The sequence below is a fragment of the Pistacia vera genome, unplaced genomic scaffold (genome assembly GCF_008641045.1).
Source record: "Pistacia vera cultivar Batoury unplaced genomic scaffold, PisVer_v2 Contig292, whole genome shotgun sequence".
In the NCBI taxonomy this organism is placed as follows: Eukaryota; Viridiplantae; Streptophyta; class Magnoliopsida; order Sapindales; family Anacardiaceae; genus Pistacia; species Pistacia vera.
Window position 1 is genome coordinate 1,604,604 of NW_022196104.1, and position 27,769 is coordinate 1,632,372.

Below are 27,769 nucleotides of genomic sequence, written 5' to 3' on the forward strand. Positions count from 1 at the left end.
AACTAGAGGAGGATGTATTTTTAGAATGAAACAGCATCTAGTTGGAACAATGGGGGATGTTGGTGCTTGTTTAAAAGTTCCTTTTGATATTCAATACTTGATGAGAGAACCACTAAAAGACATTGGGATAAAGAATAAAGAGAAGGCTGATTCTAGTAAGTATAATACTTTCTATGGTGCTCCCGTACATGGATTTGAGGGAGATATGTTAAATGAAGATAGTGAAGAGGTTCGTCCATCAGAAATTCACATAAATGAAGGTAGGTTTGGCAGTAAAAAACAAAGTACAATGCTAGACAAATCAAAAAGAAAAAAATCTATTAGGGTTGGTGACTATTTTGCTCCAAGGACAATTGGTGGATCTTAACCATCAATTAGGAGTTGTTTAGCTGGAAAAGATGCAACGTGGAGAGCAAACATGGCTTTTGCAAGATTATTTTGTGATGCTTGCATCCCAATTAATGCTGTAAATTCAATTTATCTTCAGCCTTTGGTGGATGCTATAACTGCAATTGGGTCTGGGTATAAACACCCAAATTATCATGGTTTGCGTGTCAATTTGTTAAGAGATGTTAAGAAGGATGCGTAGCTTCTTGTTGATAGTTACAGAAAAATTTGGGAAAATGTTGGATGTACCTTAATGGCTAATGGTTGGACTGATAATTCACATAGGTCATTGATCAATTTTATGATGTATTTTCATAAGGGAGTTTGTTTTGTGAAATCAATTGATGCTTTAGATGTTGTGAAGGATGTTGGGACATTGTTGAAGATGTTTGAGGAGGTAGCTTTATGGATTGGACCAAATAGTATTGCCTATTTTGTCTCAGACAATGGATCCAATTATAAAGCTGTTGGAAGAATGCTGTCTGAGAAATATTTGAGTATTACTTGGTCACCCTGTGCAGCACATAGCATAAATTTGGTGTTAGAAGACATAGCTGAGATGGATCACATAGTTTATCTTGCGAGACGTGCTTCTGAGGTGACGAAGTTTATATATAATCATACAATCTTGATAGCTTGGTTGAGGAAAAGACAAGTAATATACCTTTACCTCATGTTCGTGTCAAGTCATAACATAATATGCATTTTTTATAATTGACCAACATCTATTATTTATCAATTGAACAAGGTTGGAAAGAAATTGTTCATCCGGGTGCAACCCGTTTTGCTACAACTTTCATTGCAATGAGAAGCCTTCATGAGCACAAACATGATTTGCAAGCCATGGTGACAGATAGGTCATTTGTCGATTCTTGATATGCAAAAAGTAATAAAGGCAAACATGTTATTGACATAATTCTAGATAACGATTTTTGGGATGATATGGGTAAGATATCCAAAGTTGTGAGTCCATTGATGCGCTTGTTGCAGATTGTTGACTCAGATGAGAAGCCAGCAATAGGATTGTGTATGATGGCATGTATAGAGCGAAAAATGCAATTAAGAAATTGTTTAAGAATAAAAAGAGATTATACAAGCCTTATACACGAATCATTAAGCTACGCTGGGATAGGACGTTGTGCCATGATATCCATGCTGCGGCTTACTATTTGAATCTTGTCTTTAAATATGACGAAACATTTTTTTGCGCCAAGCCAGAAGTCATGGGTGGTTTCCTTCATACTATAGATAGTAAAGCAAGTGTGTTTAATTTGAACAAGACAAGGTTAATGGAACAGAGTAGATTATATTCAAACCGGGAGGAAAGCTTTTCTCTTGGGCTTGCTCTTGAAACCGCCAAAACCACACGTCCTAGTACGTAATAGTTATAAAATTTATGAGCTCTTTTGTTTTTTAAGTCTAATTTATTTATTATGTTTAATTTTCAATTAGATGAACGGTGAAGATCATTTGGGTATAGTACTCCAAATTTGCAAAAGTTTGCAATAAAAATTCTTAGCCAAACTTCAAGCTCTTCGGGATGTGAACGAAATTGGAGTGTTTTTTAGCGCATACATACTAAAAAGAGGAATAGATTGGAGTATCAAAGGTTGAATGATCTTGTTTATGTTCACTATAACTTGCGTTTGCAAAATAGATATAAAACATTGTCAATTACTCAATTATGCTCAATCACTCTTATTGTTATTATCTATTATTTTCCTTGATATTTTACTTGTCATGCTTTTAATATTTCATTATGGTATTTTAGGAGGTGTTACAAGAGAATAAGTTTCGATCCTATTGATTATGAAAGTATCGACAAAACTGAATGTTGGATAGTTGACGATGAAAAGGAGGTCATTGAACTTAATTATGAGGAATTGGAACAAATTTTATATGGAGAAATGATCTATTCCTATTGGAGTTGCTGATCACGCTTCTTTTTATGATTCAACTGATGGTTTAGAAGGTTGGTTTCAAATATTTAAGCAACTTAGTATCTATTTTAAATTAAATTACAAGTTTTAACTTATAATTTCTATTTTTTACTGAAATTTACGTAAATAGTGGTGATGGTTATGATGATGATGATGGTGATGGTGATGAATTTTGATGCTAGTGTATGAAGCTCAATCAACATGGAGACGAATCAAAGAAAAAACACTTGCACCAAATGTTTTGTTATTAATTATTATGTATTTTATCATTTAATAGGTAAAGGATGAATACATCATGTTCGAATTTAGACTTTGGATTGTTATTAAATACTTAAATTATGTTGGAATTGTTATTGAATTTGAACTTTAAATCATGTTAGACAATAATTAAATTGTTATTATCTTATTAAAAAATGGAAATCTTAAAATAAATTAAAAAAGGTTTTTTTTAATATGCTGGCATTATCATACTGATATGATGACATCATTGGTCCAACCAACGGTCCAACCGATTGACCCGTGACCCAAGCAATAGAATTGGTTGCCCTTTGGTCCGGGTTTTAAAACAATGCTCCCTCTACAGCCATGTATGTCGTTGTAGTTCTTACTTCAAAGCACTTAATTTCTTGATCAAAGTTAGGGCTATAAAAGGGAGATTAAAAGACAAAAAAAAAGGGGACCCAACCCGTACCCGGCCAGGCCTGGAAAATCAGGGCTTTTCCCAACAATATATTTGTAAACCCGGGCTTCTTCCCAGGCCCAGTCTTGGATCTTTTAAAGAAACCCGGACTGAGCCCAGGCATTCCCAGCGGTTTTACGGTCCCAAATCAAGGTACCCATGTAACGTTTCAAACAAACAATCCACAACTGTAATTGTCAACTTGCATCTTTAAGCCACAATATTTATCTTTCGTATTCATAACCACAATCTTACTATCAAAGCTCACCTGCTCTAAAATTTTAAAATGGCGATCATCATTCAAACAGAGACCAAACGTTGGTCACTAGACAACAGAAACACCAGTTTTGTAGACCTAAACAGCATTCGCGAACCCTAACTCTAAAACAAAAAAGTGATACACTAGACCGTAACTCGATAGCATGCACAAAATATTTGATCCAACGTTTTAACTTCTGAAACATAAAACATCCACATTTGCCAAAATACTTTCAAGATCAAACTGATAAACTACCAAAAACTGAGTGGTGACATAATGGATCACCAAAAGTAGAAAACCAGTTCATGCAGCAACGGATGGCTTTGAAGCAGCAGAAAGCTTGGATCTTCTTTTTGCCAAGCTCTCACTACGACGCTCCCGCTGCTCCTTCAACCTGGTGGCCAGAAGTCTTTGATACTCAGCTGCATCAGCCTTAGACTTAGCTATTCTCTTCTTCTTCACAGAAATTCTAGCACGTTTCCTCTGGAGTGTCAACGGAGTAACAAGCCTCTGTATCTTTGGAGCTTTGCTAACTTTCTTCCCTGCCGAACCAAACAAACGAATATATCCATCCAAGTTAGAGACCATATCACTTCAACCACTCCCAAAACTGGGCTCCGCAGCTTTCACCCAAAATATTATATGAAAATAGTTACCATACCAAGTCATTGCATGGCCAATACTATTTCTCATTAAAAAAAAAAAAGAAAACAAAAACTATAGCACCTCAAATTTGACAAGAAGCTAACCATCACTCTCGACAGTTCAAATAATTCAAAGGCAATGTAGGTTACCATTATTACTGAAATATTTTTTTATTCAAGAAGAGTTGATTTCAAGGTAAAGAAACTAACAGCCACTCCATCTAGAATCTATTTATCTAATCCGTTATAGTGCTCTCAATTTTCCAATCTATACTTCAAACCCAAGATTGAAGAAATTTGACAAAACGAGTTTATTTAAAAAAAAAAAAAGAGAGAGAGAGAGAGAGAGTAAACCTTACCAGTTTTTGTTGTGAAGGTTCTTCGGTAGGTATTCACATACTTGCGGACATCATCCTCCTTAGAGAGGTTGAAAAGTTTACGAATCTTGGATGCCCTCTTTGGACCCCTCATCCTTGGCTTTTCACTATCTGTTAATCCAGGTAGATCATTCTCACCCTTCTTAACAATAACCAAGTTCAAAACAGAGAGATCTTGACTAACGATGCATCCACGGACAGATTTCCTCCTACGCTCTCCATTACGCCTTCCATACCCTCTAAAGCATGGGGTTCCTGTTCAAATTGAAGCAGGTAAATCAGTTCGTTCAAGCAACAGCTCCATTTCAAACCAAAGAAACAGAGCAAAATACTCATAGCCAAACTAGACTGCAAGAATTTAAGGATGTAATAGGACTATGACAAAGGAGTTCAAGCATATTCATTCCTGTAGCACAACAGAAAATAATCAGGCCATAGAAATAAAGTTATCACATATTCAAAAATATTTTTTCAAACCTGAAACAAATGGTTAATATATTAAACTTGAATGGCTAGCCTAGCATTAGTAAAAGAAAGTTAACAAATAATGCAGAAAAGAGAGAAGAATTCTAGAAGCTGTATCAAGGAAATTAAGTTGCAATAATTTTAGTGTAATGAAAACAATGACAACAAATGATCTAATATCATATTAGGATTTAAATGCTCAATAGAATTTGACAAGCTCAGCCAACATTAGATCAATTCAACTCCTACGAAACAATACATTCCCCAGTCTACTCACCTCTCTGAAGCAAGAGCCTAACACGACCAGGAGTCAGCACTCCCTGCTTCATTGGGAAGCCTTGTTTATCACAGCCACCCATGATTTTGAAAACATAGCCCTTGAATTCCTGTCAAACAAGAAGTTAGTAAGGTGAAAACATCCATTATTAATATATTGTCAAGATTTTAAGCAGCTGAAGGAACAACAGCTAGTGCATACCTCCCCCAGGGCATCTCCACTGACCTCCTGTGAGATCCTCTTGTCGAAAAAAGCTCGGCTACATATCAAAATTTCAAATAATTAATATCAGTATCAATGTTATCCAAATCAATTACTCAACATATCATTTGTTAAGTCTGTCAACTAATTACTAGAATATCCATAGGACCTCATCACCAATCCATTAATAACAGTACAGACAACATGACATATAAAATCTTAAACTAATTGATGAAAGCTAATTTTATAAAATAGATATAGGCTCAATATGTCGGAAAAAAAAAAAAACTATAGTCAAGCAGATGACCTTAAACTACAAGACTTTATCAGTTTTCGGCAATTGAATAAACAAGAACTAGCGCGTTTGCGCTTAATCAAACTATTTAGTGTACAAATGGGGATTCAATCATCATTATAGTTTACGACCTTTTTTTTCTACTCGAAAACCCAAACAAGGCACTACACATAAAAATAAAAAAGATAAAAACGAAAAAGATGGGAAAATGAAACTCACAGCTTCTGATCGTCATCAATCTCGAGCTTCTTCTGGCAGCCAGTGGTGGGGTTTGCAATGTTAAACTGCAAAGATTAGAGACAATTTTGAAAGTTAAACAAATTAAATTTTGAAAAAAAAGCAAAAAACAATAGTAGAGATTGGAATGGTGAACAGAGGTTGAGTTGAAGTGCGATAGGAACCTTCATATTGCATCAATTCAATACTTCTAGGTGTTGGTATCAGTGTGATGCAGTCAAGAGCGGTTGTATGAGTTCGTGTGCGACTGAAAACATTAGGGTTTTGGATTGCGGCATTTTATAGTTAGTGTACTCGGCTCATGGGCCTGTACTATTGGGCTGCGTGTTTGTTTATTATCACGAGATTATTGTAGTACTGCTAAGTAGCCCCTTTGTTTTATCGGTAGACCCATTGGCCCTATTAATTGATTAAAGGCACTATATTTCTTAAAACACCCCGTTTGAAAATTTTGTAATTAATTTTCTTTTTTTATGGCATCCCATAATATTTATAAAAGCCCTTCATTTCTTTCACTTGTCGTATATACTCCTCCTATCATTATTTCTAAAACAAAAATTTGAATATTCAAATTGAAAGTTAAAATAAAATAAAGCTAAAAAAAATGCTTACAAATAATTAACTCAAGAGCATAATACAATTAAGAAGTATAATATATAATTTTTTTTTTCTTTGATTGAGTCTTGGGTTCAAACTTTGGGGCCACCTATCACTTTCTAATTTACTTAATCCTTTGAGTTTGTACGGTGTTCATGTAACGTCTACATCAAGGTACATAGCTTTATTTATGTTCTAGTACCCTTAGTTGAATTTTGTTAAAGTTATCTTGAACAAATGTGAAGAAAATTCCTTAAACCTTTATTAGGGGTAAAATGGTCTTTTCACGCATAATTAGTTGAAAAAGTGGGGAGTGAAAAGAAGTAAAATAACATGGAGAAGTTAATAAAAATGAGGGCATTTTTGTAATTGACTAAGGGACATAGATGAAATTTTTAGAAAGTGCAAGGGTAAAATAGGAGACTATATATATATATATATATATATATATATTATTATGTAATAAGAGTTCAAGAAGAGAAACCCTAGCCACTCTACCTATAGTTCACGCCACCTTCACCCTAAATTCTCTCAAATTTCTTCACTCAATTTTCAAGGAAATTCATAGGATTTTAGTTCAATTTTGATAGATTTTCAATCCTAAGCATCCAAAGGTAAGATTCTTGCACCAAGATGTGAGATTAAATTTTAAAGTTTTGAATTCTTATGGTTTTATATGCTTAGGGTTTAAGAGGAAAGGGAATTCTACGAAAGAGAGATTATAGTGTTGGAGTTAGAGTTGCTCAGATTCAAGGTAAATAAATCAAACTTTAGATTTGATTGGATAAATACTTGTGTAGAGAAATTTTTTATATGTTGTATGTTTGTTTGGATGATGAGAATTATAGATTGAAAATTGAGGTTGTTTGATATGTGAATGTCATGGCCATGAGAAGTAATTTATTATATGTGATGAGAAGAAATTTATTATATGCGATGAGAATTGATTTATTGGTATGTGATGAGAAGTGATGTATTTGTATGTGTTGAGTTGATGGGATTTTGGATGAAAAATGAAAGAATGGATGTGGAAAGGTAGAGGATGAAATTTGGCTAGGTTGATTGTTGGCTTTAGAGAGTTGTTTGCTCCAATTTTGGTGACCTAAGAAATATGTGGAAGTGTAACCAATTTTAGGGTTTGTATGTGCATGTAAGGTGTTTGATGAAATTTCAAAGTGAAGTGTGTAAATGAGTATGTTAGATTATTATCTTGTTATGGAAATGTTGTTGGTAGAGAATATTAGTTCTATAATGATATCTTAATATGCCATAATGCATTCATACATTTGAGCTTTTGCATTTATAAAGAATAGCAAAGAATGATCATATTTACATGCACATATACATGTATGAGAACATTAAAGAATAAAGAGAAAGAAAGAAAAACAATTAAATGTAGAATTATTGTTTTAAGAAATATAATTAAAGAACAATACAAATCTGAAATTTTACTTAAAGAAATATAAAAAGATAAGAGAATAGAAGGTTGTTGCGATGGGGAGCCCGTGAATGACAGAGAAGAATAACCCTGCATGTACGCCGCCTTTAGTGAGCGGCCTCAGAATAAGAAAGAAGAGTTTGTACAGTCCATAAGAATTGCATGTGGATGAGGACTGCACCCAAAAAAGAATTTGAGAATACACTCACACGGCCAAGGTTCCGAATCTATGCCTCAACCGAGTCCGATCGGCAAAGAAAGAATAGAAAAGAAAGAAAGAAAGAACATAAAGAAAGAAAGAAAGAATAGAAAAGAAAAGAAAGAAAGAATAGAAGAGAAGAGAAACATAAAAAGAAAGAAAATAGAAAAATAGAAAAGAAAATGCATTACATAGAAAAGTTTATGCATCTGTGCATATGCATCATGCCATTTCTACTATCCCGAGTTAGTTTCCCTATTTGTGCTTACATATCAATAGAGGAGAAACTAGAATCTTAGAAAGAGCAGAGAAGAATTGAGAAGTTTGGTGTAAGGAAAGAAAATCCAAGATCTGAGTAACAGAGAAAGAATAGAAATACTATGGGTTTACTTACAGAGCAATTAGTGCTCACCTCGTTAATTTCACTATTTTTGCAGGTAGCAGATGAGATGCTGTTAGAGTAGATGCCCTAGAGCCAATCAATTATTGTAGAATTGACTCTTTGTAATAATGTTCATTAATCAATAAAGGCATTTTATTCTATATCGCGTAAATCATTATTATTGTAATATGTATTGATATATGTCCTTAGAATGGTAGAACCATGACGAGGGTATCAAGTGTTTCAAATCTTGATGGTGAGAACCCTATGAGCCCATATGGTGGTTATTCTAGAAACGTCCGTAGCCCCAGTANGCAAGCAAGTTTTGGGAAGTTGAAGCCAACAAGGCAAGCAAAACCATGCCCTTCCCAAATCCAAAACCAAAACCAAAAGAAATGTAAATGGTGTTATTTATTTGTTTTTTGAGTAAACGCTTTCTTCCCACCCAAGGTTTGCCTTAATGACATTTCCCACCCAAAGTTAATATTCCATTGTTACCCAAAACCGATTCCGACAACAAAAATTATCTTTGTCACCACCATTTGAACCTTCGGTCTCCTCTCTGCAAAACCCCTCTCATTTGAGCACTTGATTTCTCGTCGATTGCTGATGATCGCAAATCTAGGGTTCTGTTCTTAGCTTATTTTTTACTAATTTCGATGGCAAATATTTAATCGGTCACCATCATTCAATCCACCAGCTTTTACTCTATAAAACTCCTCTTACCCTGGCTCCTGGTAACTCGCTAAATGCCGACTGAGAAAGTGAAGTATATTTTAGGTATTAACAAAATATAAATTTTGGGTGAGAAAGTAATGTTTTGAAACTTTTTGGGTGGGAAATTGTCATTAAGGCAAACCTTGGGTGGGAAAAAGTTGTCTACTCTCATGTTTTTCTTGTACTTCATAATTTATTTATGCAGTTGAGCAAGTGTTTATATAAGAGTAAAAACTTTTTCCCACACAAGGTTTGCATTAATGACAAATTTTCACCCTAAAAGTTTCAAAATATCACTTTCCACCCAAAGTTAATACTCCATTACTATCCAAAGCTGATTCTGGCTGTGAAAATTCTCTCCGTCACCACTATTTAAACCTCTAGTCTCCTCTCTACAAAACCTATCTCACTCCGGCACCTGATTTCTTATCAATTGTCGGCCTTTGTAAGGCTACAGTTTCCTGTTCTTAGTTGATTTCGGCTGATTCTGACAACGAATATTCAATCGGTCACCACCATTGAATCCACCAGCCTCCACTCTACAAAACTCCTCTTGCCCTAACTCTTGGTAACTGTAATTACTTCTTTCTACTAATATGCTCACAAAAGATACTTAATAAAAATACATATATATAGACTAAAAAGTAGTTGGGCCCAAGTTTTTTTTTTTTTTTTCTTACGAATATATACATTCTTTACACAGTACAAAAATAAAATATACAAAAACTATCAAAATGGTGGATAGGTGTAGCCATGTCTCCCGCTTGCCGATGTCCATCCGACCGCATCCTCACCTATTTCCTGCAAAAACATAGAAAGCAACGGGGTGAGCACAAAAATGCTCAGTAAGTAAATCCTCTACTCTGCTATCCCCGTGCATCACTCTTTAATTCTTCCTTACTCTACTCTTTTTTCTTTTTCTTCTCTGTTTCTTACTCTCAGTTTTTTCTTTCTTTCTACTTCTCTCTATTCTTTCTTTCTTATTCTTCTATTCTTCCTAACCATGTTGAAATTCATGGCAATGTAAATGAAAAATGCATATGCAATAATGCACAAAAATGCTTTTTCTTCATCTCTATTTTCTTGTTCTATTTCTTTCTTCTTTTCTTTTCTTATCTCTTTCTTATTCTTGCTGATCGGACTGTTGATGTATGGATTCAGAACCTTGGCCATGTGAGTGAGGACAGTCCTCATACATGCACTCTACGGACCATAAAATTCTTCTTTTTCTTAGGCCACTCAATTAAGGTGACGTGCATGTAGGAATTTTTGGTACAACCCTCATCCACATACATCTACGGGTCTACAATTCTTCTTCTTTTTTATGCCACAATTAAGGTGCTGTATATGGAATTCTTCTTAACACACGGTTCCCCATCACACCAACCTATTCTTTACTTTCTTTAACACTCTTTAATTCTTTAATGCTTATCTTCCTTTCTTTTATTCTTAGAGTGTGTTTTATTCTTCTTTCTTTATTATTCTTTATTTTCTTTATTCTTCTTTCTTATGTTCTACAAATACACAATTATATACATATGGTGGCACATGTAAAATTTCTTACTTAAATGCACTTATGAAATGCACAAATGCAATGTTGTCTCAAAGATAGTCATTCGCACAGGTCTTATTCAAGTAGGCATAACTTGATTTACACACGGATTGCTACGATTTTTGTGTCATTTTAAAGCTTAGAGACAGGGCTATAACTTTTTTGTTTGGTCTCAACCCAGTCAATCTCTAAGATACCCAAAAATCATCAGAAGGTCACAGAGTGATAGGGAGTTTTCACTTAGGCTTTTCATCAAACATATTGCATGCATACTCAATCCGAATTTGGCTGCCATTTATCTCTTTCTCAAGTCACCAATATTTGGAGTAAAACTCCAGCAAACAACTACTAAACTTGCCAAAAACAATACACTCCCAAAAATTCTACTTAACCTTTCTAACTTCAACCAAACTTCAAGAATCATCATACAACCAAAACCACTTCTCATGGCTAATTCACTCATAATAATCATCAAACTCTCAATAATTCATCAATTTCATTCAATTTCTCAATAATACAACATATGCATATTTAAAATAAATCTCTACTCACTTGAATTCTTAAATTTTAGCTTGAGTTGGATTTTGAGTGGAATTTACTTACCTTTGCTTGAGTAGTCTCTCCTAAGCTCTTTCTCTTGTGGATTCAAATCTTCTCTTAACTCTAAGCATAAACTTCATAAGAACTCAACTTTTACACAAATAAAACAGAATAAAGAGCATGAATCCTTACCTTTTGATGCCTTGAATCAAAACCCTATGAATATCTACTCAAAAGCCCTCAAATTCCTTGGAAAAGTGAATGAAAATTTGAGGGAAAAGGAGGAGGAGTGTGGGTTGATATGAACGAAATAAGGGTTTCAAACCCTAACATTTTGTTATAAACTCACTTTCCATTTTGCCCTACTTTCTTTAGAAATTCCATCTTTGTCCCTTAAAAAGAAATTCCATCTGTCCCTTAGAAAGAAATTCCATCTTTGTCCCTAGTCAATTACCAAAATGCCTTCACTTATTGTATTCTCTATGATTTTCTATCTCTTTTCACTCCCCCCAAAATCAACGTTTTTGAGTGAAAAGACTATTTTACCCTTAATGCAAGTTTAGGGCATTTTTCATATTCTTAAAATAATTCTAACAAAATTAACTAAGGGCTATACAGATAATTTAAATCCAGTACTTCAAGGTTGGGTGTTACAGTAACTTGCTGAATGCTGATTGAGAAAGTGAAGTGCATTTTGGATATTAACGGAATATAAACTTTGGGTGGGAAAGTAGTATTTTGAAACTAATTGGGTGGGAAATTGTCATTAAGGCAAACCTTGGGTGGGAAAAAGCTGTCTACTCTCATGTTTTTTCTTGTACTTCATAATTTATTGATGCAAATATGGGTGTAATCGAGCCGAGTCGAGTCGAATCGAGTCGAGTTTTTGTCTAATCGAGTCAGGCTCGATTTCAATAGTAACAAGTTTGAGAGCTTGGCAAGCCTAAAAATCCCAGATCAAGCTCAACTCGTTATTGAAACTTGATTCAGCTCGAGCTTGACCAAAGCTTGAGTAATAGAAAAGATGAAAAGTAAAGCTCAACGACGTGGAAAGGCAAGTGTGTGAAGGGCGTAGATATGGTTGAAAACTCCCAAATCTTCCACAAACAAAAATCAGTTCGAAAACTCCCAAAATCCTCCACAAACAAAATCAGTCAAAAAACTCCCAAATCTTCCACAAACAAATTAGTCAGATTGAACAAAATTAGTTAGAAAACTTGTAGCTATGGTTATCGGGGAAACAATTTTCAAAATGAACAAACTATGTTAGAATCATCATCACACAATAGCATATCGGTAGAGACTAGAGGGATGAGGGGAAATAAAATAAAAGAGAAACGAAGGAAACTAGAGAAAGATGGAAAAGAAAAGACAAAGAACAATAAGAAGAGATGGGGTGAAGTTAAAATCATAAAAGAGAGAGAAGAGATAAGAGATAAGGAAAAAAAAAATTGTAATAGCCAATCCGAGCCGAGCTTTTCGAGTCGAGTTTTGGCTCACTCAAACTCAGCTCGAGACTGAAGCCGAGTCAAGTTGAGCTGAGCTCGAGTTGTTTTCGAGCCAAGGCCGAGCCGTTCGCGAGTGGCTCAGTTCGGTTGACAACCTTAGATGCAGATGAGCAAGTATTTATGTAGAGGTGGTGGTGGGACATGTTGTGCCTAAAAATTCAAGGCTCATCATGTTGTGGGTCGTGCCGTGCTAAGACCCACAAAAATTCATGTCTTGTCATGCCGTGTCGACTCACTAAATTTGAAGGCCTACAGCACGACCCGCTATATATATCGTGTCGTGCCTTAGGCTATATATATGTATATATATAACTGGTTGATCCCTTATCTATCTTACTATATTTTTATTTGATTATCTCATTATATTTTTTTATTTAATTAGTTTACGATAAAGTGGGTATCTAATGAATCCTTATCAAAATTCTATTCTTTATCTTAAACCAAAAAATAATAAAGTGGCTAATTTTCTCTTTAATCTTTTGTTTTATATTCTCTTATGTTGTATTGGGCAGATTAAGTTTAATTTGGGGGTGAGAACTTTGAGAATGAGATCTAGTCATTGTATAGTTCCCATTGCAAATTTTGGCTTTGCAATAACATGTACATTTCTGATGTTGAGAAAATTGATTTCTGGCTATCAGCTTTTACAACTAAGTGGCAAAGCTTGGCCAAAGGTGGCATGTTGTATATGTAAATGTATGTTAGATTAGACTATTCATTCCATGGTGTACAATAAATATAGGAATTTACACTTGGAAGATTGAGTATCACTTGAATTGAATGGTGGCCTTAAGACCAATTTCATACTTATTGTCTCCCCTGTATGTTTCAATTTTTTTGCCCCCATGTTATAGATTATTACAGAATGGTGGCTTTTCCGTTTGCACCAAATTTTTTTCTAACAAAATTTTCTTTCTTTGAATCTATGTTATTGTTATTACTCAAACTTGGACATTTTTTTTTTTCAATGAAAACGAGGTAAAGTAAACACTATATCCTTTGGACTAATTGTTATAAGTTTGCATATGGTGGTAAGATTTTCTTTATAGCCATTAACATGCCTTTCAGGTTATAATACTCTAATAGATGGACTGAATTTGAATGGTTAACAGAAGCAGGTGTTGGTTGGGGTAGGTCTAATTTTTAAATCTTGTCAAGCCACATATTGTTAGAGTAGATGCCCTAGAGCCAATCAATTATTGTAGAATTGACTCTTTGTAATAATGTTCATTAATCAATAAAAGGCATTTTATTCTATATCGCGTAAATCATTATTATTGCAATATGTATTGATATATGTCCTTAGAATGGTAGAGCCGTGACGAGGGTATCAAGTGTTTCAAATCTTGATAGTGAGAACCCTATGAGCACATATGGTGGCCATTCTAGAAACGTCCGTAGCCCCAGTATTATTCTGAACTAAGGGCACAGATAATACGGTAAGGCTATCATAGTGTTGAACGACCCTGTCGAAAGGCAGTGACTGATCTCACTTGTCAAGGTTGTTTGGTGACAACCTGGTGCAACACATGGGTGTTTGTTGTAGGCGATTACACCACAGCAAGTTCACTGGACTGACCCACCAGAGGATTCCATATGGATGGTAACCCCAGTGTCTATGGAACAAATCCTCTAACGAATGGTGGTGCATGTGATCCTTAGACTTGAGATCACCGGAGCGCCTTGTGCACCGATTGGTGTAGTTTGACACTAGCCTAACGCAGTTCTTTTCAGAGCTGTCAATACGGTGGTGATTGGCTGCATCAAGGAGTGTATCAAGACTATGGTGGATTGACAGAGGATTTATCACTCCCGGGTACGGGAGAAAGTTATCTCACGGCGCAATTCAGTATATGGCAATGACACTAAAACTGTGGCCACAGTGGGATTGAGTTGTTGCTCTATCCAGTTTATAATACGGGTCATTGGTCCAGAAACTGAATAAATAATATCGAGAGTAACCGAAGGTTGACACTATTTCTATGCCTTCGTCTCGTCGAGATAACGTATGATGAAAGGATCGAATTGCACGGTAACCATATCGTTGACAGGTAGCTACTTTGCTGAATCCGAATCTATCGGGTGGCCATGATGCCTTGCTAGGGGCCAATCTTGGTCTGTGTATTAGTGAGACGATTAATTGGTGTTAATCGCAATACTATACACTGCCGATATGATGAGGAGCCTAAGGGTCACACACATAGAAGACAATTTAAGATGCAAGAAGAAAGAAGGGCGTTTTCGTCTTTTAAGGCGAAAGGGTATTTTGGTAATTTCACAGTGCAATTAAATTTGCTGAGGTCGTAGCCTTTATTTAATTTGTTAGAAAAATTAAATAAGTGAAATTACGTTTAAATGTGTGTTCGCACATATTTAAATATATTATCATTATTGTTAAATGTTAATATATATATATATTAATTGATTTTAATTGAGATAATGATGGAAAATAAAATAAATCAAATTGGGAGTGTTTGGCAACATGGGGCGTTTGGGTTGGAGCCCAAGCCTATTCCGTATGGGATTAGGGAAAATTGTTTTTTTAAATATAAAAGGAAAAGTGTGTGATTTTTAATAGAGAGGTTTTTCTTTGAAAAACAAAAACACACAGCAGCCCCATTTTGACACTCCCACGGCAGATTGATTTTGCCTTGAAATCAATTTCATTGATTCTTCTTTTCTTCTTAATCTTGAAGCCAAAGAGGATCTAGCAAATCCCTCTTTAGTTCTTTTGAGATTGTCTTCGTGTGGACTACACAGGTTCGATCCTACACTTGGATCAGTAGCAAAACATTCATCGACAAATTTGGAGGAGCCTCCAACGTGCGTTTGTTTCTTTAAACTCATGTTGAATATTTATGCAGATTTTATTTAATATAAATTGTAAAAATTATACCCTTGATCTTGGCTCATGTAAACGATCCCTGAGTTATATTATTTTTGTTTCCGCTGCATATACGGGACCGTTTACTAACACATATCAGTGGCTGTTGATAACTCCAAGTTGAAGCAAAAGGCTGAAATTATCTTGAAATTATTTGTCTAACTTATGTATTAATCATTTTGTAGGTTGATAACTGTAAGTTGATCGTAATAGCTACTTACGATGCTATGAACAAATGTACATATCACTCAGCCCGCCGACACAGAATTGATTATTACTTTCGATGCCAGAGGACGTTTCGACGTTTATCCGGAATTGGGGTACACATAAGACCTTTCTTAGTCTACCTTGACCATAGTGTCCCCCGTACTTTATGTTGAAAGCAGTGTTGGGTCAAACGAGGTAATATTTTATATATGTTTTGTTTATAATGTTGTATGTTGCATATGTTCATATTGATATCTTTGCTGATTGTTACAATATTTCAATCCTGGTTGTTGTTCCCACCCTATTATTATTAAATGAGTTAGTCCATTCAATGGACTACGGAACTCACCCATAGGTTTTTAGAACTGTTGGCTGAGTGGGTGAAAACAACCCATGGTACTGCAATAAAATCTTCTGACCATAGGAGGATTAGTGAACAATTACAAAATGTAGCGCATAAGAAGTTGGAAGTGTCACAGTTGTCTTCTAAGTACCAATGCTTGCGATCGACATACAAGTCCTGGTGTGTGCTTATAGAACATACGTGGTTTGGTTGGGATCACGAGTCCCAAACTCCAACATGTCCTAAAGAGATATAGGAAGAATATATAAAGGTAAACAACATTTTTTTTTTTTCCAATTCTTATAACGCAGTAGTCGATATGCATTTTTTTTTTTTTGGAAAATATGAATGAATGTATGTCTGTTTTTAGTAACAGCAAAACCCTGGTGCACAGCAATTCCTACATAAAGGACTTGCTGATAGAGAGTTATATGAGGTCATATTCGAGAAGCAAAATGCAACTGGCAGATTTGCTTACACATTTGTGTCTCAACCTGCGGCATCCAACATGGGTTTTCCCGATCCTATCGAAGCAGACATGGATCCAGATGACTTCGATCCTAATCTAGATAGATCAACTGGGGAAAAACGATCTAACAGGTCTAGAGATAGCAGATCCATAAATAGGAGGAGAGATGTGCAAGGAAACCCATTATTGGGTGTGACTGGTCAGTTGGCATAAGATATTTCCAATAGAACTATGGGATCTACGGCATCAAATCGTAGTGCCGATGATAGGACCCAAGTAAACACAAGTGCTAGGACGGATCGATATTCCCTGGAAAATTGTCAAACAATTTTGGAAAGTATGCAACTTCCACTGCAACTATATTTGGATGTTGTGAAGTACTAAATTGCCAACCCAAAGTGGCGTCAGCTAATGGTGAACATATCATCGGAGATAAGGGAATTTTGGGTTTATAATGACTTTCATAGTATGTAGATGACGGTGTTTGACTTCCTTGTTGAACTTGTAGTTTTCACTTGTTAGTCTTTATTTATTCCTTTGACATTTGAGATGTTTTATATTTACTTTCTTCATATTAAAGACTTAACTTGCTTTGTTCTAAGAACCGATACACCATGTGTTGTTGTGCAATGTTTCATATATGTTGGATATGGTCAACTGATTTTAAAATTGAATGTTATTTATATTTTGGTTAGTATTAAAAAAGTATGAACTAATGAACAAATTATTACAAATGGACAAGTATAGATGGCGTCGTCTAGCCATACAAACCATAACTAGTTGAGGTAGCCGATATGTACCAAAATTGTAAAGGGGCATTGTTGCAGAATGTGATGGTCGTTTGCAACTTCAATATGTTGTTCACATATGTCGTCACCAGCTAGGAAGGATTTGCCCATGACGAAAGGGTTCTAAATTCAGTTCTAGATGATCTTGATTCGGGTTTCTCACATCCTCCTCCAAGTATAACTAACTTCTTTATGTATTCTAGATAAACTGTAAACATTTTTTTTATGATTCTTCAAATAACATTAAGTATTTCATTATAGGTAAATATTACTTAATAGATGCGGGTTATGCGAACAGAGGTGCGTTCCTCGCCCCACATAGACGGGTTCATTATCATGTTCCCGAAGCGCATCGTAACCTTTCTGGACCTATGGAGTTGTTTAATTACAAACATGCATCGCTTCGGAATGTTGTGGAGAGGACCTTTGGTGTTTTGAAAAAAAGGTTCCGCATTCTTGATGGCATGAACATTTACCCGTTGGAGAAGCAAGCTAAAATTGTTATGACATGTATAATTCATAATTTTATCAGATTCGATATGAACAACCCTATCTTCCAAAAGTTTAATGCCGATGGAGTTTATGAGGAAGGAAATGGGACGGGTTCGAATCAACCGACTCAGCGTAATACAGACGACATGGAAACTGTGAGGGATAGCATAATTACTGCTATGTGAGCAGAACATGAGTCCATCTCGTATTGTTAACTGAATATTGGGTACGAAGAATTTTGAGAGATGATTATTAGTAGCTTCGTATTATTAATTTAGATATGTATTAATGCCGTGTTTTTAAATGATATATTAGTAGTTGAAATTATTATGGAGAAATTGTTTTTAATTCAATGATAAAAAAATTACCAAACAACTAATTAATATTATTTAAATGTATTTTGAAAAGTTCAATAATCAAATAATAACAAATTTTAATAAAATGCATCAAAATAAATCTTAATATCCTTTTTGAAAAAATATATCAAACAATTATTCATTAATTTATTTAACTCAAATATAATATTCAAATAATGAACCAAACACATATTCAAATCCAAACCCTATTCTATTAAATACAACTCAACTGTTTTCAAAAAACTACTCTAAAAAAGTGTTAAAATAGTTAACCAAACGGCCATTGATTATCTCATTATATTTTTTTATTTAATTAGTTTATGATAAAGTGGGTATCTAATGAAACCTTATCAAAATTCTGTTCTTTATCTTAAACCAACAAAAATAATAATAAAAAAACACAACCTGGCCTCTAGCTGTTCATGCAAATCTTCATCTTCATGTTTTTGAGTCAAACTTGAAAACCCACTAACACAATCATTAGTCATTAGATACCAAACACTTTCTTGGGATCTGTTCTTCTTTATTTTCTATCTCAAAATACACAACCCAACAAACAATCCAGATCACCCTTTTTAACAGCCGTCCTTTTTCAGTAAATAACAATCTTTCCCTCGCTCTAAAACTCTCTACTTCTTTTCATCTTCACATTCAGTTTCTGAATTCTAGTCTGGTTCAGATCCTAGTACTATTCTAAAACACAAAAGCAAAGTTTTCACTCATTCAGTTGTACCCAAACTCTACTCGGCTAACTGGGTATTATTTTTTTTGTCTTGCATTCCTGGAACCAAAACAAAGTTTGGGATTTTGTTTATTTTTTACTCGTTTTTCAAGGGAACAAAGAACATGGCTCATTCTTTCACACGTAGGGATAGCAGTAGAGAGTTCAAGAGGGTTGTTTTGGTGGTGGTAGTGGTGGTGGGTTTGTTTTTGATTGGTTTCTGCGTAGTAACGCCAGTATATTGGCTATTGAAGAGGGATTTAACTCATAAAGTTTCGTGTTTTTGTGCTCCCTGCGACTGCACTGTACAGCTTGACCTTCCTTCGCCATTAAGTAGTAAGTAAGCTTAAGCTTTCGTTTACTGTGAAGCTTTTCTCTGAGAAAAAAAAAAATGGTGACTTTGGTTAGTTTAAAGGCCTTTCTCTTTTCTGGGATGAAAGTTTAATGTTTTATTATGAAAAATATGTTCTTGGGCAAAAAAATTGTGTTACGATTTGCATAATGTGTTATCACTTATCAGTGTATCTTAATCTCTGGATTTTGTATCAATTAGCATTCAGTTTAATACACATTTTGAAGCTGCTGTCATTGAGATTATTGTCCTTCTGACTTTACCTTTTCCGATAATGAATCAGCATTTTGCAGAAAAGCCTGCATAATGTTAGTTGACAGTTAATAAGTAACATTAAGAGTAAAACCCTTGATGGTTTGAACGATCTGGACCTGATACTTCTATCAAATTTCATCTCTGGTTTTGTGTGTTTCCAATCATTCTGAATAAAATTTGCTTTTTCTGTTTTTTTCAAAACAATGTACTTTTATCTAACCTTCATTCTTTACCTGTCGTTCTTGCAGCCCTTATCAGTGACACATTCAAAGGTCAGTTCTTATTTACATTTTGGTTTTGATTTTCACAGGTTGGTTAACCGATTTGTCCCTTTCTGTTCCGATTAAATTTTACTATCCAATTTTTATCTGTCAATTTAAGTTTTTGAGTCAAATGATTACTTAATAGATTTAGATAAACTTTCAAGGGCTTTACTGCCAGCAAATTGTCAAAATTTATCTCTTTCTGTGAATGTACATGCAGACTGTGGTAAGCATGATCCAGAATTGAAGGAAGAAATGGAGAAGGACAATGCAGACCTGCTGGCAGAGGAGCTTCATTTGCTCGAAATTGTAGCCAATGAAACCGTAGAGCACACCAGAACATTGATGAAGGTTGCAATGAGAACATCTTCCCAGTTCCAAAGAGAAGCAGAGAGATGCAATGCAAGAATGGAAACATGTGAAGGAGCAAGGGAGAGAGCTGAGAGATTTCTTACAGAGGAACGCAAGCTTTCAGATTTATGGGAAAAACGAGCTCGACAACTTGGATGGATACAAGATGGCAGAGTTTATACATGAACAAAACAGATTATTATTTGTTGTTTTATCATTCTTTGAAAAATACAAAACATTATCACAACTTTTTAGTCTCTAATTATTTGTCATTTTATGCTAACATTGACATGTAAATGATATGGCATTGTTTTTTGAGAGATATTAGGCCTTCTGGGTAGCAAAGTAGCTTGTATAACTATTTGTTACATTTTTTTCATTTATCCAATATGAACATGTTCACACCATTCTTTTGTCCAAATGATCTTATACTTTTCTTGCAAATATTTGATAGTAAAATCTTATATGCTCTCATGTATAATATTACAAAGGTTCTTTTTTTTTTTTTTTTTTTTGACTAGGAGTATCCAAACCAACTTATGAACACTTCAATTAATCTCTCGAAACCTTAAAATTATCGGTTAAGTAAAAACTCCAGTAGTTACTATTTTTAGCAAACGACGAGAGACTTAAACTCGAGACATTTTGAATAATACACTTAAGAGTCTTTATCAAACTATAATAAAGATGTTGTTAACTAGGTAAAAAACACATCCTATCAGGGCAAAACCAGAGAACCATAGATAAATGGATGATTGCTTAAGGAAATAAGGTTGTCCAAGTTACCTCCAACCGGGGGCAAGGGCAAGACTGATGACTTACGAAAATAACGTAAGGCTGATAACTGAAGGAAATAAGATTACACCTCTGCCGCCAACCGCTGTCTTTTGGTTTGTCCTGATTGACCTTTGTTTATTCTCCTTGCCTAATTCAACTTTATACTTAATAGGCTAATTTTTCTTTCAAGAGACAATTCAGTGTCAAAATTTGGCTGTAATCTTTGGAAACAACCAAAGCTCCACTTATATATTTATATATTCTGTCATACTAGTCTTCAATTCTGTTTCTGCTCTAAAAGCCATATCTTTGGTCAGGCAACATTGTAAGGCAGTGGCTTGGCAGTACAGAACCCACATCAAAATTTTATTGCTCAAGAAAAAAAGGGAAACACCATGTCCTCCATGTCAAATCCTTTCCTTCACAAATTTGAAGGAAATACTAAATTGCGGAAAATGAATCTACTTTGACATGATTTCTTGTATAGAACCAGAATCATGTGGATTTAAATTATACAATCAATTGAAGTAGCTAACAAGTTAAAATAATCAAGTTAAATATATACTGTCCAAGACGGCAAATCCAGCCGCAACCCCGCCTTCATTTGAGGAAGAAATCTTTGTCCGCATCAAATAACCACATTGTTCATTCATGATCACCTTGTCCTTGCTCCTGCACATTTCAAATTGAGAATGTAAGTGCATCTCAAGATGAATAATGCTGAAGTTGTGATCTATTGGACCTTTCAGTAGGACACTTCATGGTCAAATCAAAACACAATTTGCAATGCAACTTTACTGAGCAACAGAACTTATGTACCTTAAGTAAGCACCATATATGCCAAGTTCTGATATAGCCTGATCTTTATGACAAACGCCATCACGCATCAAATATGCAAGGGATTCACTTGGGAATATCCTTTGCATAAGAATGTAAGCAGCATCTTCTTCGCTCCCTTCCTTTTTCAACCTTAAAAGGGTTTCCCTCACATCTTCACCATATATATTGTTCCCTGAAATGAAATAGCGAAACCTAGTTCAAAAACACTGTTCCCACCAGTGGATAATGTATATAATTGTAAACAACAAAAAGAGTGGCAGAGTGAAGATCAGAAATATAGGACCTCCGCCTTCTCTTTGTGGCTTCATGACATATAGCTCAGGTCTTTCAATTGCTTTGCCGACTATCTCCGAGTCATCCAAACTCCACAAACCTGCAAAACATTTACGTACTTTGGCAATATCCTCTTTGTTATCAAGAAATCTGCACACAAGCAAAATGAAAAAAAGCTCTATTAAAACCAATAAAACCTGAGAAAGCTGTTATATTGTACAAAAATGTAAAGCTTAATGAACTGCTCATAAATTTACTTAGGACACTGAGGAGAAATTTGTGAAAACATAACCTATATCAAGCTGTAACTACACATACTAAGCAAAATCTATTTCATGATTTCCATATTCTAGCAATTCAATATTAGTATGAATCACCAAAAACAGAAGCTTCACCATGAATTAGAATTTAAAATGTACTAGTGATTGTACAAAAAGTAATTATTAAATTTACAAGCCAAGGACATCATATTCCGACCACTATTCCTTGTAAGTGGCTACAGCATCCTTTTGAACTTAAAAACCATATTTGCAGTAAACCAGTATAAGCATTTCTTTAACGCCATTAGTATTCATAATTTAGAAGTTAATTTCAACATAAAAAGTACAAATTTCAGGAATCAGCTTGAGCATCGAAAATAATCACTTGGGCTGAAATTATTTACCTCTCAAGTACATTGGGTTTTGCAAGTTCTTGTTGAATCTTCTTGGTGCCTGCTAAATGATAAGAGATTGACGGACACTTGATCGCAGAAGACTGCTCCATAAGTAGCCTAGCTCTCCATTCCTATGAATAGTAAACATGCTCATAGTCAAACACTATACATCACAATGTAAAGTCAAGTCCTGTTTTTGGCATTCAAGTATCATAAGAAAAGTGAAACATAGCACAGTGAAATTGTAAGGAGCGAAACAGGAAATAACAAGAAAAAAGGTGAAGAGAATTAGAACTTTAAAGTCATTCACAATGAATTCAATAGTACTTAAATGTATACCCATTTAGTCTAGCTCAAAAGTTGAAATTCCATTACACAAAGTTTGGCAGGATATACCCTGCCTGCCATACAACGTAGATAGGTTAATCGCTCATAATCCCACATGAGCCAATAGTAGCACATTATGTTAGATTTATCCAAATCACTGATTTAAAAAAACATCCTGTCACCACTTGTCATGCAATATCAACCAACCATTTTTACAGCATGCAAATAAGCATGTACTACACTAGCCAACTAGATTCACTCCCAAGATTCAGATGGTAGATGAATGTGTCATGAGACACATTTTGCTGTCAGCATCTTAAATCTTGAACCAGGAAAGAATTCAAAAGAATAACAAATAAATTCCTCTCAAAGATGATCGTTGCTGCAAGCAGAAGGAAAATAGCATAATTGCTTACTGATTCTGAAGGATAATCACTTGGCGCATACCCAGCTCTAAAATAGACAACTGAAACTGCTTGGCCACCACTGCAATTACAAAGCTTTGACATCACAGTCCGAAACACAACATGGTGAATCTGGATAGAAAATTTAAAAGTAATGCCAGAAGGTTACATACACAAGAAGTGTTCCATCAGGAAGTAGTTCCCCTTGCATATCGATTTCGGCCAATGTTTTCCGAATAGTTGTAACATTGTGTGTGTTATTAAGCTAAGGAGGACAGCTGTATATGTACTTTATAAAGAGCTTTCTGAATTAATAATAGTATTAGGATATCATAATCTGAAAAGATAAATCCTTTTGCTAAAGTCTTTCACATATCAACCCTTTTTTCTTATCCTGCTGAGAATTTCCCCAGACATGCCTCTTATAAAAATAAAGGATATTTTTCCTTCAATACCGAACAAAGCCAGTGTTGGTCGTACATGTTACGTTCTTCAGACTGAGCCACGACCATAACTACAGCCCTACACAAAAATATTCCAGGTAACTAAAAGCTTAATTGACCTCTGCAAATGCAGCGGCAGAAAAGAACCAAAAATATTAGAGACAAATCTAACCTGGGATTATTATACTCGGTCCAAGCTTTAGCCATTGCTTCTGCAAACCGACTGACTGAAGAATTGCCAGGGATCTTTTTGGAATCTAATCCAAGTTGTTCTCCATAGTGAATGAGTAAGCTCCTGCAATATGATCAGATGAGGTCAAGAAAATTTCTTGAAAAATTGTTGCTCACTTTTTGTAAACACTGGATCCGAAGCGAGTGATTATTTGGAGTTCTTATTTTCTTTTTTCTTTTTTTTCCTTTAACAGAAAATAAGATCAATAGTAAAGCAAATGCGCACAAGCCGTTTATTAGAAGTCTCGAGCAGACAATAGCTACACCAAAAGACAAAGAGAGGAAGAAAGGAAATTTTAAACCTACACAAGTCAGGTCCTAAATAATGCTTTGAAAATGAAAAATACTGAGTTCATGATTGTTTCTCCCACACATAGAACTGGATTTACAGTCTCAGGGGAATTAACAAGTGGCAATAGTTAGTTGGCAATCCCCACCTTGCCAAAGATGATTGTAATGCTGTTTACACATGCACACATACACATATCTCTACATAATTAATAATACTACACATAAAACATTTTTATACAACATTATATGGCAAAAGATGATTGGATAAAAGTTTAGTTTTAATTTAAAATCAGTTAATCATATTTTGCCCCATAATGTTGTATGAGAAATATTGTATAAAAATGTTGCATGTGTAGTATTACTCCTATATAATTAGGTCTTTCTTTAGGCTGATGCTCTCTTTAGCAAATGACAAACATTACCTTGCAACCAGTTTTTCCATAGTGAACAGAACATCATTGTTTAATGAAATAAATTCTAAAAATAGTATTAAAATCATAATGTTTTAGCATTTCCTTCAGAAGTTTCCAAGTGACAGTTCCAGGCTTCCAGCAACACAAGTTATAAGTAGGAAGAAAGCCTAAATTGCTTGACCTGTGAAGCTCGCTGACAATAGTACCGAGGCCAGGAAATGAGCATGAAATTGTGTTTAGCTCTATCTGGAGGAGCAATTTAGTATGTTCATCCAACATATAATCTGAGCGATGCAAACCCAAGCGTATGTCCTGCACGGGATATTGAACACTAATATTATCTTTCCATTATTGCATACCAAAAAGTTAGCCATTTTCCCTTCATACAACTGAGTTACTGAGACAAAATGCAGCAAATGAAATGAATAAGAGTCATCTCAAGATTATAAAACACTGCTAGTTCATTTAAAAAGCTGAAAGTTATGATGAATCCTCTCAAAACAGTGTAAGGCCACATTCTCTATGGATGCATACGTACCTCTTTCTTGTTGATTTCTAGCATTTTGGAATGAATATCTAAGAGTCTAGATGTAAAAGCATCCACTTTCTTTGTTCTACAATGAAAACACATATAATTTCAGTTCAAATATATTTTTAGTCTCTTACATCATTGTAAAAAATCTTGATATCCAGCCAAAGCAAAGGCCAGGACCAGAAGAGACCATGGTAGGTAGATAAACAGAAGCCAGAGACCAATTTTGAGGATAAAAATTAAGCTTAGAAGACGCAAATGCTATGGTATCCAGTATAGTCTATAGTGAAGGCACAGAAAATTCTGAAGTTTGCCTGAGAAACTGCAGATCCAAGGGCATAGTTTAGCTATCCCTATATGCAACTTATGGTTGTGAGCAGGTGGCAGCAGCACCAGCACAGAAGAAGTTCAGAGGAATAACGGTATGATGCTAACAATGCATGGGCATTCAAGACCATCACTGGATGAAAAACAAAAATAATATGTTTCTGCTTGTGAAGGTGCTACAACAATAAGAAAGAACTCAACCTATGATTAACAAATAATAGTAAAGAAAAGCGATAGATACAGGAAGTAGTAAGCCAAAGAGTTATCTAAAATTCGTCTAACAATTTATCCTAAGCTGCTTCCATTTACATATATCAAATTTGAAGATTACAAAAGAAAGATAGAGTACCTGGTCAGTGAATCTTGTAGAAAATTTCCGTCCAAACTCACACGATCAACGAGTTCATTAAAAATGGGTGCTAACTCACATGCTTGACTGTAGTAACTTTCAGGGAATGACAAAGGCAACAAAGCAAACGGGGCATGCACCATTCCCACACCAGGAGTTCTCCCTGACCTCTGTAATATGAAACACCCCAAAAAATCAAGTTCAAATTCTAAAATTACATTTCACGACTCTACACTGCATCCTTATCATTTAGAGTACAATTTTCATCTCAATTTCCATCTTTGAATCTTTCTCTCCACCTTAACTGACAACACACATGCCTAATCATTAACTCAGCTATTAGAAGAGAAAAAAAAAAAGTATTTACGCTTGAAGAAATGAATTATTCCAATATCAGCAAATGGGTATCAACCAATACAACAATGAGAGTGAAAATATGACACCAAAAAGCATATTCACTTAAAGACAAAAGCATATTTGCACTGTTTGATTGAAGAAAACTCAAGATCTTGACTTCTCTATTACTTGGCTTTTCCAACTTTTTCTCAGCAAACAAACACAAGGTTTTCCCATCAATATTTCTCAGCTATCGGATGATCATACATATACTCATGAAACACAATTCAAATAAGACGAATATTCATAACTTACTTGAACATTCTTGTCACCGACAACAAGGCCATGAAGAGAGCTCCAAACAAGAGCATCATAAACCATCTGTTGAACCAAATCTTCATCAACAGTCTCCAAATCCCTCGTGGGATTCGTAATTGCTGCAACTCCCTCTTGACTCTCCATCTTTCTCACTTTCCCACACTTCAAAGTCCCAACTTTTGAAGGTAAATCACAACCAGAGAACCGGATTGGCTGAGGAAAATATGCAATTCTTTGCAAAGGGTTGTTAAAGCTTCGATCTTTACAGATGGGATTGAAAGGAAAATTTGATTTTGATTTTTTTTTACAATGAAAGGCAGTGAGAGGAAAAGAGTGATGATGAGTGGAGGTGGAAAGGCAAAGAGAAGAATAACCAGCACCCATTTGGACCACCCTTGGTGCCACAAAAGAGGTCTTATAAAATAATTAAGAGGAATGATAACTTTACAATTCTCTTTTACACCATTCACAATGTGACATATATTATAATCATATAAATTTTATTATAATATTAAAAGTTAAAAATTTATATATGACTATGACATATGTCACATTACAATATAATGTAAAAGAGTGATGTAAACGTAATATTACTCAATACTTAGCAGTCTATGCTAGTCTAGTTAGTAAATACAGATACAAAAATTTTACAAATATAATATAGCAAATAATAAAAAATACGTTTGTAAAAATTCAACCATAAGATTTGGATGCGAAAAAAATATAATACGGATTTAATATGACACATTATCAATAATACGTTTTAAAAAATACGGTAATATCAATCCTAGTTTTAGTACTTTTCATAAACCATTTGGTTAAAATCTATATAACATTTCAAATATATGGGTACGATAAAAAAAGGGTATAGAAATTTTACGAGTATGATACAGAAAATAGTAAAAAATACGTTTATAAAAATTCGATAAAAATTCAGATATGAGAATAATTCGCGAATAATATGGCTGATGCATATAATTCGTGAATAATACGAGTGAACTTATAAAATACGACTGTTTACGAATAATACGTGGATTATATGGGTGAACAATTCGCGAATTTACTAACCTGGATCTAG

General features: G+C 34.7%; 2 protein-coding genes across 2 annotated transcripts; both read right to left on the bottom strand.

Annotated features, from left to right (window-relative positions):
* Nucleotides 1–3,200: 3,200 nt before the first annotated feature.
* On the bottom strand, nt 3,201–6,056 carry LOC116134859 (40S ribosomal protein S6). The gene is made up of 6 exons (XM_031420533.1): nt 5,926–6,056; nt 5,744–5,808; nt 5,230–5,287; nt 5,029–5,137; nt 4,269–4,541; nt 3,201–3,807 (listed from the first exon to the last, which is right to left on the bottom strand). The coding sequence occupies exons 1-6, from the start codon at nt 5,929–5,931 to the stop codon at nt 3,569–3,571; spliced, it is 750 nt and encodes a 249-aa protein (XP_031276393.1). The 5' UTR covers nt 5,932–6,056; the 3' UTR covers nt 3,201–3,568.
* Nucleotides 6,057–21,248: 15,192 nt separating this feature from the next.
* Nucleotides 21,249–27,104, bottom strand: LOC116134865 (glutathione synthetase, chloroplastic). Its single transcript, XM_031420540.1, has 12 exons — nt 26,689–27,104; nt 26,038–26,207; nt 25,368–25,443; nt 25,011–25,141; nt 24,067–24,189; nt 23,891–23,973; nt 23,625–23,703; nt 23,464–23,533; nt 22,730–22,851; nt 22,076–22,215; nt 21,772–21,964; nt 21,249–21,624 (listed from the first exon to the last, which is right to left on the bottom strand). The coding sequence occupies exons 1-12, from the start codon at nt 27,073–27,075 to the stop codon at nt 21,501–21,503; spliced, it is 1,698 nt and encodes a 565-aa protein (XP_031276400.1). The 5' UTR covers nt 27,076–27,104; the 3' UTR covers nt 21,249–21,500.
* Nucleotides 27,105–27,769: the final 665 nt, after the last annotated feature.

Bases quoted from the DNA above. Each gene is read 5' to 3' on its own strand.
- LOC116134859 (XM_031420533.1), bottom strand. The intron at 5,288-5,743 runs GTGAGTTTCATT...TTTGATATGTAG, and splicing joins ATTGATGACGATCAGAAGCT to CCGAGCTTTTTTCGACAAGA. The intron at 4,542-5,028 runs GTGAGTAGACTG...CAATTTGAACAG, and splicing joins TAGGCTCTTGCTTCAGAGAG to GAACCCCATGCTTTAGAGGG.
- LOC116134865 (XM_031420540.1), bottom strand. From the start codon at position 27,075: ATGGGTGCTGGTTATTCTTCTCTTTGCCTTTCCACCTCCACTCATCAT. The intron at 23,704-23,890 runs ATCCTTTATTTT...TTAATAACACAC, and splicing joins TTCGGTATTGAAGGAAAAAT to ACAATGTTACAACTATTCGG. The intron at 22,852-23,463 runs GTAAGCAATTAT...TACTATTCATAG, and splicing joins GTGATTATCCTTCAGAATCA to GAATGGAGAGCTAGGCTACT.